We start from the raw sequence: 13,495 nt of genomic DNA on the forward strand, positions 1-13,495 counted from the left end.
TGAGTGGCAAAAGTATGTGAACCTCTAGGATTAGCAGTTAATTTGAAGGTGAAATTCGAGTCAGGTGTTTTCAATCAATGGGACGACAATCAGATGTGAGTGGGCACCCTGTTTTATTTAAAGAACAGGGATCTATCAAAGTCTGATCTTCACAACACATGTTTGTGGAAGTGTATCATGGCACGAACAAAGGAGATTTCTGAGGACCTCAGAAAAAGCGTTGTTGATGCTCATCAGGCTGGAAAAGGTTACAAAACCATCTCTAAAGAGTTTGGACTCCACCAATCCACAGTCAGACAGATTGTGTACAAATGGAGGACATTCAAGACCATTGTTACCCTCCCCAGGAGTGGTCGACCAACAAAGATCACTCCAAGAGCAAGGCGTGTAATAGTCGGCGAGGCCACAAAGGACCCCAGGGTAACTTCTAAGCAACTGAAGGACTCTCTCACATTGGCTAATGTTAATGTTCATGAGTCCACCATCAGGAGAATAATAATAATAATAATAATAATAATAATATAGCATTTTTATTGCGCCATATACACTATATGCCCTATCACGCTTCACAATAATACAGTTTAAAAAAATCTTATGTTTAAGCATTAAAGAAAAGATTACCACAATACTAAACAAAATTACAAAAAAGCTTTCTTAAAAAGAAATGTCTTAACTCTTGATTTGAATGATATTATTGAATCGCTTTTCTTTATGTCGGCAGGCAGGGCATTCCAGAGCTTTGGTGCAGCAACTGAAAATGCCCTGTCCCCATAGGTCCTTTGATTAGACTTTGGGATGGTCAGGAGGCACTGGCCAGCAGACCTTAGATTGCGACTAGGTTGATAAGGACTTAATAGATCACTAAGATATACAGGAGCCAAATTATTTAAAGACTTATAAGCTAATAATAATATTTTAAAAATAATTCGTTGTTCCACTGGCAGCCAGTGCAGCTCTCTGAGGATTGGTGAGGCATGAGCATACCTCGGCTTGCGGGAAACAAGCCGAGCCGCACAGTTCTGGACAGATTGTAGCCGCTGTATGAGATATTTTGGAAGACCGTACAAAGGAGCATTGCCATTATCCAATCTACAGGTAACAAAAGCATGCACAAGAGCTACTGTGGAATCTTCGGACAGATATTTTCTTATTTTAGCAATCCGTCTGATGTGAAAAAAAGCACATTTAGGAAGAGAGTTGACATGTTTCTCTAGAGTTAAGCTATTGTCCATTACAAAACCTAAGTTCCTAGCTGACGTCGAGGGCTGTACAACGTAGTCATTAATAGAGATGCAATCAAGTGAAGGACGAGGGTGGTATTTTGAACTGATAATTAGAAATTCAGACTTGTCACTATTAAGCTTTAGCTTGTTTACCCTCATCCAGTTATCTATTTCATTCGCACAGGCCTCTATTAAGCTAATGGCTGATGCTTGCCCCTCCCCACTCCGGGAATCAAAAGACAAGTATAACTGGGTATCGTCCGCGTAAAAATGGAAATCCATGTTATACTTCCTCACGATATCCCCAAGTGGCGAAGAGTAAAGCAAATAAAGAATAGGGTCTAGGACAGAGCCCTGAGGTACCCCACAAACCAGTGGCTGGTGTAAAGACTTCACTCCTGATTTCCACATACTGAAATCTATTACTAAGGTACGATTTTAACCAGGAGAGAGCCAGACCACAGATACCGAAATGATGACTCAGCCGGTTGAGCAAAATTTCATGGTCAACAGTATCAAATGCAGCCGATAAATCTAGGAGTAGCAGTATAACGGACTGATGGTTGTCTAAAGCAACAAGAATGTCATTGTTAACTCTAACTAGTGCAGTCTCAGTACTATGAAGCTGCTTATAGGCGGACTGAAAAATTTCATCTAAATTATTACATATTATATAGTCAACAAGCTGGATAGCAACTACTTTTTCAGTGAGTTTAGAAATAAATATTAGGTTGAAATAGGCCTTAAGTAAAGGGTTCAAAAGAGCTAGTTTAAAACAGTGTGGTACCATAGCAGAGTCAATAGATAAGTTCACAATTTTCATCATGACCGGGAGTAAAACTGTCAAGCATTCTTTCAAGACAGAAGCTGGAACTGGATCTAGAGCACATGACTTTATCTTGGAAGAACAAACAAGACTGGATAGCTGCTCTTCGGTGACCACCGTAAAGCTTGATAGCGCACAACTTGCAGGAGGTGAGGTATCCAAAACAACAGGTGTAGACCCAGAGACATCCGCAAGAGAGTCCAATGAAGATCGTAGGTTAACTATTTTCTCACAGAAAAAGTTAACAAATTCATTCGCCAGGGCGTGGTCCGAAAAAGATGAAGGATAGCGAGCCTCAACCTTGGTGTGTAATAGCTTGTCGACAGTCTCAAAAAGAACTCTCTGATCATTTTTTGAGCCCTCAATAACATCACGATAGTAAGAAATCTTCGATGTCCTCAGCAGACTATTTACAACATCACACTGAATAACATAGCGGTGATAATCAGTAGACAAGTCTGACGATCTCCAGCGCCCTCCTCTTTTTCTTTTCATTGGCGATCTCATCTGTAAACCATGGAGAGTAAGGATGAATATTTACAATTTTTGTCTTCAGAGGGGCATGAACATCAAGCATCGATTTCAGAGTGACGTTATATTGTCCGAGGACTTCAAGATCATCAGCAGGGTCCAAAACCAAACAGGAGTTACTGAGTTCGTAACAGAACTCAGTAAAATCGATGGAGCGTGTCTTGTGAAAATATATTTCTTTCCTTTCAAGAGGAGGTTTTTTTGAACTGCAACTCACAATGAACGGCAAAATGATCAGAAATGCGATCGCCCACACGACAGTTAGAGACCAGGCCATCCTCGTTGGCATGTGTGATGATCAAATCGAGGGTGTGGCCGTCTCGGTAAGTAGCATCAACAACATGTTGCTTTAAATCAAAAGAGTCCAAAATACTCATAAACTGCCTTGAGTCCAAGTCATTTGGTTGATCTACATGGAAATTAAAGTCACCAGCCATTAATAAAAGTCCAGGAGCCAGATTTAGGTGTTCAAGATATGTAGAAAATTTGTCCAGAAATAGAGCAACGCTAAAACCATTTGTAGTAGACGGAGGAGGACGATAAATATTAACCAGTCTCAGATTGTAATTTCTAGACGATTTCAAGACCGCTTTGTAGGCCTCAAAGCTCTTAAAATCAGCCAACTGTTGTTTGACTACTTTGAATGGTTTCCTAGTCAGGACGGCAACACCACCGCCATCAGAAGTCGTCCTGGGATCATGAAAGAAATTACAACCAGCGGGACAGATATCAAAGCAAAAGAAAGCATCAAAATCGTTATTGCGAAGCCAAGTTTCAGTGATTGCTAAAATGTCAACATCATGCTCAATAATAAAATCATTGAGCATAAGAGTCTTGTTTCTAATAGACCTGGCATTGACGAGAGCAAAATTACAGAGCTGAGGACGTTGAACAAATTCCAGTGGAGCCCGTAGAGAAATCAAAATCAAATTGCTATTTACGACACTAGTACGCAGCGAGGCGAAACTTGTTGAAGCAACACAAGTCTCTTCAGATGAAATGATTGTAGGAATTTACCTGCATCCAGCTCGGCTTCCGCGATAGTGAAAAATACCAGCGTTTTTTAGTTCAGAAAGTATTGGAACAGGAAGCAAAGTATTGGAACAGGAAGCGAAGTATCAGAAACGTGGCGAAGTTTAAACAATTTGTTCCTTGTGTAAGTCGTGATGGTTGAATGAACATGCAAATTCACGAGCGAAGCAGCGTTTGAAAGCAATAAGTTCGGAAGTGAAGATACAGGTCCGGGGTTTCGAGACACATCCACAAAAATAGTTATGTCCATGGGAGGATCATGTCCAGCAACAAGGAGAGACGTCTGGCCATGTTTGTTCCATTTTGAGACACTGAAAGATGTCTTCTTAAATCCACTCTTCGCCAAATTGATTTTAAACTTCCCACCATTGTTGTAGTTGTTAAAAAGTATTTTGAGACCAAAAGCAGACTCACAACATCCTTGAGATCTTGAATAAAGCGCCAAATGATCAAAACGATCATTAGGAAAACATCTATCCAAATCATGTAAGGCAAACCGACAAATAATAATGAAAAAATTCATAATAAGCAGAGAGCTAAAACTCCCGGTGGCTGCCATGCCGGCGCCTGCGCAAACTGAAAACCAACAACTGAACAACAATGGTGTGCATGGCAGGGTTGCAAGGAGAAAGCCACTGCTCTCCAAAAAGAACATTGCTGCTCGTCTGCAGTTTGTTAAAGATGACGTGGACAAGCCAGAAGGCTATTGGAAAAATGTTTTGTGGACGGATGAGACCAAAATAGAACTTTTTGGTTTAAATGAGAAGCGTTATGTTTGGAGAAAGGAAAACACTGCATTCCAGCATAAGAACCTTATCCCATCTGTGAAACATGGTGGTGGTAGTATCATGGTTTGGGCCTGTTTTGCTGCATCTGGGCCAGGACGGCTTGCCATCATTGATGGAACAATGAATTCTGAATTATACCAGCGAATTCTAAAAGAAAATGTCAGGACATCTGTCCATGAACTGAATCTCAAGAGAAGGTGGGTCATGCAGCAAGACAACGACCCTAAGCACACAAGTCGTTCTACCAAAGAACGGTTAAAGAAGAATAAAGTTAATGCTTTGGAAAAACAAAGTCCTGACCTTAATCCAATGGAAATGTTGTGGAAGGACCTGAAGCGAGCAGTTCATGTGAGGAAACCCACCAACATCCCAGAGTTGAAGCTGTTCTGTACGGAGGAACGGGCTAAAATTCCTCCAAGCCGGTGTGCAGGACTGATCAACAGTTACCGCAAACATTTAGTTGCAGTTATTGCTGCACAAGGGGGTCACACCAGATACTGAAAGCAAAGGTTCACATACTTTTGCCACTCACAGATATGTAATACTGGATCATTTTGCTCAATAAATAAATGACCAAGTATAATATTTTTGTCTCGTTTGTTTAACTGGGTTCTCTTTATCTACTTTTAGGACTTGTGTGAAAATCTGATGATGTTTTAGGTCTGATTTATGCAGAAATATAGAAAATTCTAAAGGGTTCACAAACTTTCAAGCACCACTGTATTTAAGGTTATGGATCGTCCGCAAAACAACTTCGTTTGTGTTCACACTCCTGTTACAGGAGCTGTAAGCAATCGTAACTATCACAAAATGCTAACGCTGAAGACTCCTTCCAAAACGTCTTGCACAGAAAATGTACAGATATTGTTATGATACAAAAACCGTCACATAATATAGAAAAAAACATGGATTGTTATGCTTTTAGAACCACGCTTGGACCGATTCAGGAAGTGACCTCACAGCAGCCAATCTGATTGGCTGATGAGATCAGTTCAGATCAGAATGCAGACGGAAGGTGGACCAGATGTTATAATGTACACATTATAACTAACATATGGCCAAATGCAAGCCTGAGGGCAGGATGAGGAAGTCTTTCGACCAATCGTCCTTCGAGACATTTACAGCAATGTGTGTTCAGCAGTAACTGCTTTTGCTCCATCAGTGATGTAATAATTAATGACAGGGTGTTCAGGGCTCTGATACTACAGAAATTCACCAACAATTGCACACACACACATACCGGTACATAAATTCAGCTGTGATGAATCCTCAAATGAGTGAATGTGCTCATATCAGATTCTACACACGACACACCAAGCAACACTTCAGTCAAATAAACTCAGGATTGAACTAAAATGTTGTGTTCAGTAAAAACCTGCCTACTGTAAATGGCAGACTCGCCCTGAAAATTCTACTCGCCGAGGTATTTTCGGCACCCCGTGGCCACCACCGTGTTATTAAAAAAACCTCCATTCCTGTGTTTAGCGCGACATATGGGAGAGCAGGCTCCGGGGCCAGGCCTGTCCCGAGTTCAGGGTTTTTTTCATGTGGTCACTCTGAGAAATCCACCTCCAAGTCTGGGTGGAACGACAAACCAGTACGATGGCGTGCCATGATAAGAACAGCTCAAAAACTTTATATAGCTAACGTTATGTTTTACTGCTACGGACAAATATATATTTTACAGGTGTGGCCTTTTTCAAAGTGCACTTTCAATTTCACCTCCTCCTACCGTGTACGTCAATTTGGTCGGCATCTTATGATGATGACTAAGATTCTAATGTATGAAGGGATATTTGATAACATGAACAGTGTTACCATGGTGATACAATTGCTTTAGCATTGGTGCTTGGGCCCACGATCGCTCCTTGGAGCTGTTTTCAGTTCACACAGTATATCGAATATATTTTACATTTCTGTTTATACACTTACAATATTGAACACATGGTTCTGTTTAGTATAGGTAATCGTATGGGGCCGAGTAAAATTAAGGATTAATTTCACGAGTGATTTCGAAGTTTTGAAAATCGACGAGCGCAATTTCAAAACTTTGAAATCACGAGTGAAATTGATCCTTAATTTTACGAGGAATCTTACAATTACTTGTTTAGAATAAAAAGGGCCAAATTCATACTTCGGAAGCCATTCAAGTTCAGAACATTTGTCATTCATGTTTTCTGAACCAATCAGGGCGCGAGACTATCTTGCACGTTTGAATCGGTTTCTAAAGCGTCTTTTGTCATGACACGGCGACACGACACGAGGATTTTGAAAGTGGTTTACAAAATTTTATTGGAACTTCTTTACAAAAGGCATTTTGTTGACAAAATTTGCTAATTTTTGTAACCGTATCCAAGCAACGAACTAGCTGATAGCATTTCAGAAATACGGCCCCGTGTTAAGGAAAAAAGCCCTCCTTGATTGACCAATCAGAATTGAGTAATTTGGCCCTATGTATTATAATTATCGAAATTAGTATTTAATTTCTTTCAATGATTAAAATGTGGGATGTTAATCCAGAAAAAAAACGTTTAAGTTTTACATGAAGCTTTACTTCATAATAGCCAACATACCAGATGTTGCTCAAACTCATTTACTGACCCAAAGCCACGCCCACATATGGTTTCTTTTGCGAGGAAACATAATCAGCATAAACAAAAAATAGTTCCATTTATTTATTAAATAAGAAGGACGTTAACTCGCAGCAGCGTACTCGGAGGTAAATGCAGAGCTCCTAGGCATACGTAAGTTCAGCAAGTCTGAGCGAACAAGTCGGAAATCTAATGAAAGAATCTAGATTAATTATTCTAATTATTAAGTTGGGCGGCACGGTGGTGTAGTGGTTAGCGCTGTCGCCTCACAGCAAGAAGGTCCTGGGTTCGAGCCCCGTGGCCGGCGAGGGCCTTTCTGTGCGGAGTTTGCATGTTCTCCCCGTGTCCGCGTGGGTTTCCTCCGGGTGCTCCGGTTTCCCCCACAGTCCAAAGACATGCAGGTTAGGTTAACTGGTGACTCTAAATTGAGCGTAGGTGTGAATGTGGGTGTGAATGGTTGTCTGTGTCTATGTGTCAGCCCTGTGATGACCTGGCGACTTGTCCAGGGTGTACCCCGCCTTTCGCCCGTAGTCAGCTGGGATAGGCTCCAGCTTGCCTGCCACCCTGTAGAACAGGATAAAGCGGCTAGAGATGATGAGATGAGATGAATTATTAAGTTTTCATCAGTGACTAATGTCACTAACATTCTTTCCTTTTGTCCTGCGTTATTTGTGTGAAATCTGCTAATGAGCTGCACTGAAGCAGGAACAAACGGGTTACTGCAAGTCTACACACCTTCAGAGCACTGTGAGCTCGGATTAGTGAGTGTAGAGCTGTGTGTGTGTGTGTGTGTGTGTACACACCAATGAAGATTAGCTGGGCTTTTATTGCCTTGTATGAAGCTGTGTTCACGCTCTGACCCCCTGGAGGCAGAACTGAGGAACAACAGTTTAGATTTATGGCGAATGTTTTATATATTTCCAACTTTTAATTACTTTATCATAGCTTACCTTTAAAAATCAATTGTTGAGCCGGATATGGGATTGCTGTAGGCTTTTTTTGATTTGTTGAGTGTATTGTTGTTTATATATAGCGGCGGTTACAATTATCGACAGTCTATAATTGTCGACACCTTTTCAGATTTACCAATCTCATCTCATCTCATTACCGTATCTCTAGCCGCTTTATCCTGTTCTACAGGGTCGCAGGCAAGCTGGAGCCTATCCCAGCTGACTACGGGCGAGAGGCGGGGTACACCCTGGACAAGTCGCCAGGTCATCACAGGGCTGACACATAGACACAGACAACCATTCACACTCACATTCACACCTACGCTCAATTTAGAGTCACCAGTTAACCTAACCTGCATGTCTTTGGACTGTGGGGGAAACCGGAGCACCCGGAGGAAACCCACGTGGACACGGGGAGAACATGCAAACTCCGCACAGAAAGGCCCTCGCCGGCCCTGGGGCTCGAACCCAGGACCTTCTTGTGAGGCGACAGCGCTAACCACTACACCACCGTGCTGCCCCACCGACATCCATATATTTATATAAAAGATATTTTGTACTAGGGGCGGCACGGTGGTGTAGTGGTTAGCGCTGTCGCCTCACAGCAAGAAGGTCCGGGTTCGAGCCCCGGGGCCGGCGAGGGCCTTTCTGTGTGGAGTTTGCATGTTCTCCCCGTGTCCGTGTGGGTTTCCTCCGGGTGCTCCGGTTTCCCCCACAGTCCAAAGACATGCAGGTTAGGTTAACTGGTGACTCTAAATTGAGCGTAGGTGTGAATGTGAGTGTGAATGGTTGTCTGTGTGTATGTGTCAGCCCTGTGATGACCTGGCAACTTGTCCAGGGTGTACCCCGCCTTTCGCCCGTAGTCAGCTGGGATAGGCTCCAGCTTGCCTGCGACCCTGTAGAAGGATAAAGCGGCTAGAGATAATGGATGGATGGAAATAATCATCTGGATGTCAATAATTGTGGAACGGTGTCGATATCTGTGGACAAAGGTGTTGATAATTGTGGAACGGATATATATCACGTGATCTGATACCCTAAGTAATCAGGAATCAACTCATTTTTTTCCCAGTGGAAGTTTGAGTAATTATTCATGCACAATTCATATCTTGAAATGGGCGGCACGGTGGTGTAGTGGTTAGCACGGTCGCTTCACAGCAAAAAGGTTCTGGGTTTGAACCCAGTGGCCAAATAAAGTAACTTAAAATCACTACGCCATATAAACATTTAGTTATAAATCTGCGATTTTGTTTTTTAAAACGAAAGCTGAAAGTTAGGTATAGAATATGTTTCTTACAGAATATGTTACGATGGTAGCTGGTCTTGTATGAATTTCTGAGCTATAAAATGAGTTGTGGTCTATTTTTTACCGTAGCGTGTTATTTGTGTGCAGGGAAGGACACACATTAACAATTTGCATGTGTAGAATGGAATTTTCCACTCCAACAGTTAGAAGTTGATCGCGCTTCCATTTGCGGTCTCTCTGTTACGCGGGTGATCTGTTCGGACGTTATCGCTGAAAAGGTGAGTTTTGACAGTTTTATTTTGTTTTAGTCTTGCAGTATAAGGCAATAGAATGTTTCTTTTTCATTTTACTTTCATATGTTGTAGTGTTTGTGTATTTTTGGCCGATATTTTGCAACCATGGTCAATTTAGATCGAACTTTTGATCGACTCTACGGCCAGTCATTTTGCCCCGCCCCCGCCTCGCGCTCCGTCCGGTGCGGTAGTGATGTCCCGTTGCTCGCGCGCCGCAGCAGAGACCCGCGCGACCTTCAGCCGGTACAGTCGCTGTTCTTTTACCACCGCCGTTATTCTCATCTTTCCGGCGTGTTCCTGATTTTTCCATTGTGTCCTATTCCGCCATATCAAATACCCAAAATGTATCATATTATTCATATTTAAGTGAATAATCAATTCAGTCATCATAACTTGGCATTTTTAACCCAAGCAATCAAAAAGAGGAAATTTATTCAATATTTTCACTCATCTGTGAAGGAGGGGCTTTAATTCTTCATGATCGAGTTATTTTATCTCATCTCATTATCTCTAGCCGCTTTATCCTTCTACAGGGTCGCAGGCAAGCTGGAGCCTATCCCAGCTGACTACGGGCGAAAGGCGGGGTACACCCTGGACAAGTCGCCAGGTCATCACAGGGCTGACACATAGACACAGACAACCATTCACACTCACATTCACACCTACGGTCAATTTAGAGTCACCAGTTAACCTAACCTGCATGTCTTTGGACTGTGGGGGAAACCGGAGCACCTGGAGGAAACCCACGCGGACACGGGGAGAACATGCAAACTCCACACAGAAAGGCCCTCGCCGGCCACGGGGCTCGAACCCAGGACCTTCTTGCTGTGAGGTGACAGTGCTAACCACTACACCACCATGCCGCCTCATTTGGGACATTATGGTCAAAAAATACATTTTCTAATTTTACTATTTATTTTTTGCATTTACCTAACACTCAATGTTTCATTTGTCATGTTTAATAAGAATAAAGATAGTATCTTGCTTTATCTGGCCTCCACTGTGGAAAATTATTTTGATTCCAATTCAAATGCTTTTGTAAAATTGATTTCCATATAAAATAACTCCATCATGAAGAATTAAAGCCCCTCCTTCACAGATGAGTGAAAATATTGAATAAATTTCCTCTTTTTGATTGCTTGGGTTAAAAATGCCAAGTTATGATGACTGAATTGATTATTCACTTAAATATGAATAATATGATACAGTTTGGGGATTTGATATGGCGGAATAGGACACAATGGAAAAATCAAGAACACGCCGGAAAGTTGAGAATAACGGCGGTGGTAAAAGAACAGCGACTGTACCGGCTGAAGGTCGCGCGGGTCTCTGCTGCGGCGCGCGAGCAACGGGACGTCACTACCGCACCGGATGGAGCGCGAGGCGGGGGCGGGGCAAAATGACTGGCCGTAGATTCGATCAAAAGTTCGATCTAAATTGACCATGGTTGCAAAATATCGGCCAAAAATACGCAAACACTACGAAATCTGAAAGTAAGATGAAAAAGAAACATTCTATTGCCTTATACTGCAAGACTAAAACAAAATAAAACTGTCAAAACTCACCTTTTCAGTGATAACGTCCGAACAGATCACCCGCGTAACAGAAAGGCCGCAAATGGAAGCGCGATCAACTTCTAACTGTTGGAGTGGAAAATTCCATTCTACACATGCAAATTGTTAATGTGTGTCCTTCCCCGCACGCAAATAACACGCTACGGTAAAAAATAGACCACGACTCATTTTATAGCTCAGAAATTCATACAAGACCAGCTACCATCATAACATATTCTGTAAGAAACATATTCTATACCTAACTTTCAGCTTTCGTTTTAAAAAACAAAATCGCAGATTTATAACTAAATGTTTAAACGGCGTAGTGATTTTAAGTTGCTGCTTTTGGTGAGGTCGTGACCTTGACCCTGAGGCTTTCCGTTTAGATCAAAACACACGATCGTATTGGTTTTGGGTTTGCGGAAAATGGAGTTACGACGGTGATTGAATATTTTGCATGATGTTTTATTACGGTTATGATTATTCTGTGAGCGCACCCATCCTTAGGTGGATAAAGTTCATCTCATTATCTCTAGCTGCTTTATCCTGTTCTACAGGGTCGCAGGCAAGCTGGAGCCTATCCCAGCTGACTACGGGCGAAAGGCGGGGTACACCCTGGACAAGTCGCCAGGTCATCACAGGGCTGACACATAGACACAGACAACCATTCACACTCACATTCACACCTACACTCAATTTAGAGTCACCAGTTAACCTAACCTGCATGTCTTTGGACTGTGGAGGAAACCGGAGCACCCGGAGGAAACCCACGTGGACAACATGCAAACTCCACACAGAAAGGCCCTCGCCGGCCCCGGGGCTCGAACCCAGACCTTCTTGCTGTGAGGCGACAGCGCTAACCACTACACCACCGTGCCGCCCGTGGATAAAGTTACAACTTAAAATACAATTAGTGATAACTGTAGACTTTTCAGTGGACTCCAACGTTTTTAAGGGAATGCGATGTAGTCGACCATTTATCATGTCTCAGATCAAGACACCATTTTTCCACAAATTTTCAGAATTTTTGCCAAATTCTGAATAGAGTATTCACATCAAAGATTTAGTTTTATCTGGATTATTTCTTTCATCATTTTATTTCAAATTCAAACCAGCATCACCATTCAAAACCGTACAGTTTATTGACTGGGAGTATATTTAGTGGGCTACCCCGACAGTACCCAGTTTCTGAGGCAGACCCTTATATATATATCACACGTGCATACCACATACGAGTAACATGCGTGTGTGCTGCTGCTATACAATGTGGTGTGTGTGTGTTTATTGTGTGGCTGCTGTGAGCGCGTGTCTCAGCTCTCTCTCTCTCTCTCTCTCTCTCTCTCTGTGTGTGTGTGTGTGTGTGTGTGTGTGTGTGTGTGTGTGATCAGTATGTGAGGAGGAGAGGCGGGCCAAGGAGGACTCAGTGTAACGCGATCGAAGCACGAACTCACTCCCTGCCCCTCTCTCTCTCTCTCTCTCTCTCACACACACACAGAGAGACAAGGCGCGCGCGCACTGGGTTTGAAGACAGACCGCACGCGGGGTTTGTGCTCAGTGCGGCGGTGGCGGCGGCGTTGTTGCTGTTGCGCGTGCGGACTCGGTGGCTGTAACGGACGAGCTCGTGCGCTTTAATGACTCTACACTACTGGAGTTTATTTGTTTGTTGTTTTTCTTTTTCTTGGGGGACCATAAAACGGAGACAGCGCGCATGAGAAACCGACAGGAACTTAAACCATCATCCTCTTTTAATAACAACAACAACAATATAAAAATTCAAGAGGTTTTTTTTGGGTTTTTTTCCCACCTGAACTTTTTTCTTCTGATGTGAACCGAGTTTTTGTCGGAGGAGGTTTTTGTTTGTTTGTTTGTTTGTTTTTAAATCCATATCTCAGGACTGAGGCGCGTTTGGCACGATGGATATCACACACACGCTCACACACACACTGACACACACACTCCTGCTGCTCGTGTGCTGCTGCAGCTCCACTGTGCGAGCAGAGGCAGAAGGTGAGTCTCACTTTCATCATCATCATCATCAGCGCTTCCACTTTTCATACCACAGAGTGAAAAACACAAACAGTTCTCCAAAATCCATCCTGTAAGCTCCGAGCATCTTTCTCATCCCTAAACTTCTCCACATCTCCAAGCTTCCTTCTTCTGAGGAACTTGCTCAGATTATTACAGCAAATCGTACAAACATTTCAAACAACAAATATCTCCATGAAAATAAGAACAATCTGCAGTTCCCTTGGAGCACGTTCTTCTTTAGCTGTGTACAAATTATTTCTGACTGGAAGGCAGCAAAAAAAAAAAAAACATTCTGGATCATCCAGAAATTCTGAAGAACCTCTGAGGAGCTTTCGAGAAACTTACTGTTAATCAGTGTTATTGTTAAAAATCATTGCTACTAAACACAAACTGGGTTTGATGAATCGTACAGGCTGCGTTTAATAAACATGATC

General features: G+C 42.5%; 1 protein-coding gene across 2 annotated transcripts in view; it reads left to right on the plus strand.

Moving 5' to 3' along the window:
- Positions 1–12,471: 12,471 nt before the first annotated feature.
- nrp2a (neuropilin 2a) overlaps positions 12,472–13,495 on the plus strand; it is a 122,882-nt gene continuing 121,858 nt past the window's right edge. For both annotated transcript variants that reach the window (XM_060898497.1, XM_060898498.1), the window contains exon 1: positions 12,472–13,040. In XM_060898497.1, coding sequence (XP_060754480.1) covers positions 12,947–13,040 — 94 coding nt within the window. In that variant the 5' untranslated portion in view covers positions 12,472–12,946. The remainder of the gene's footprint in view (positions 13,041–13,495) is intronic.

This window comes from Neoarius graeffei, chromosome 18, assembly GCF_027579695.1.
Source record: "Neoarius graeffei isolate fNeoGra1 chromosome 18, fNeoGra1.pri, whole genome shotgun sequence".
Lineage (NCBI taxonomy): Eukaryota > Metazoa > Chordata > Actinopteri > Siluriformes > Ariidae > Neoarius > Neoarius graeffei.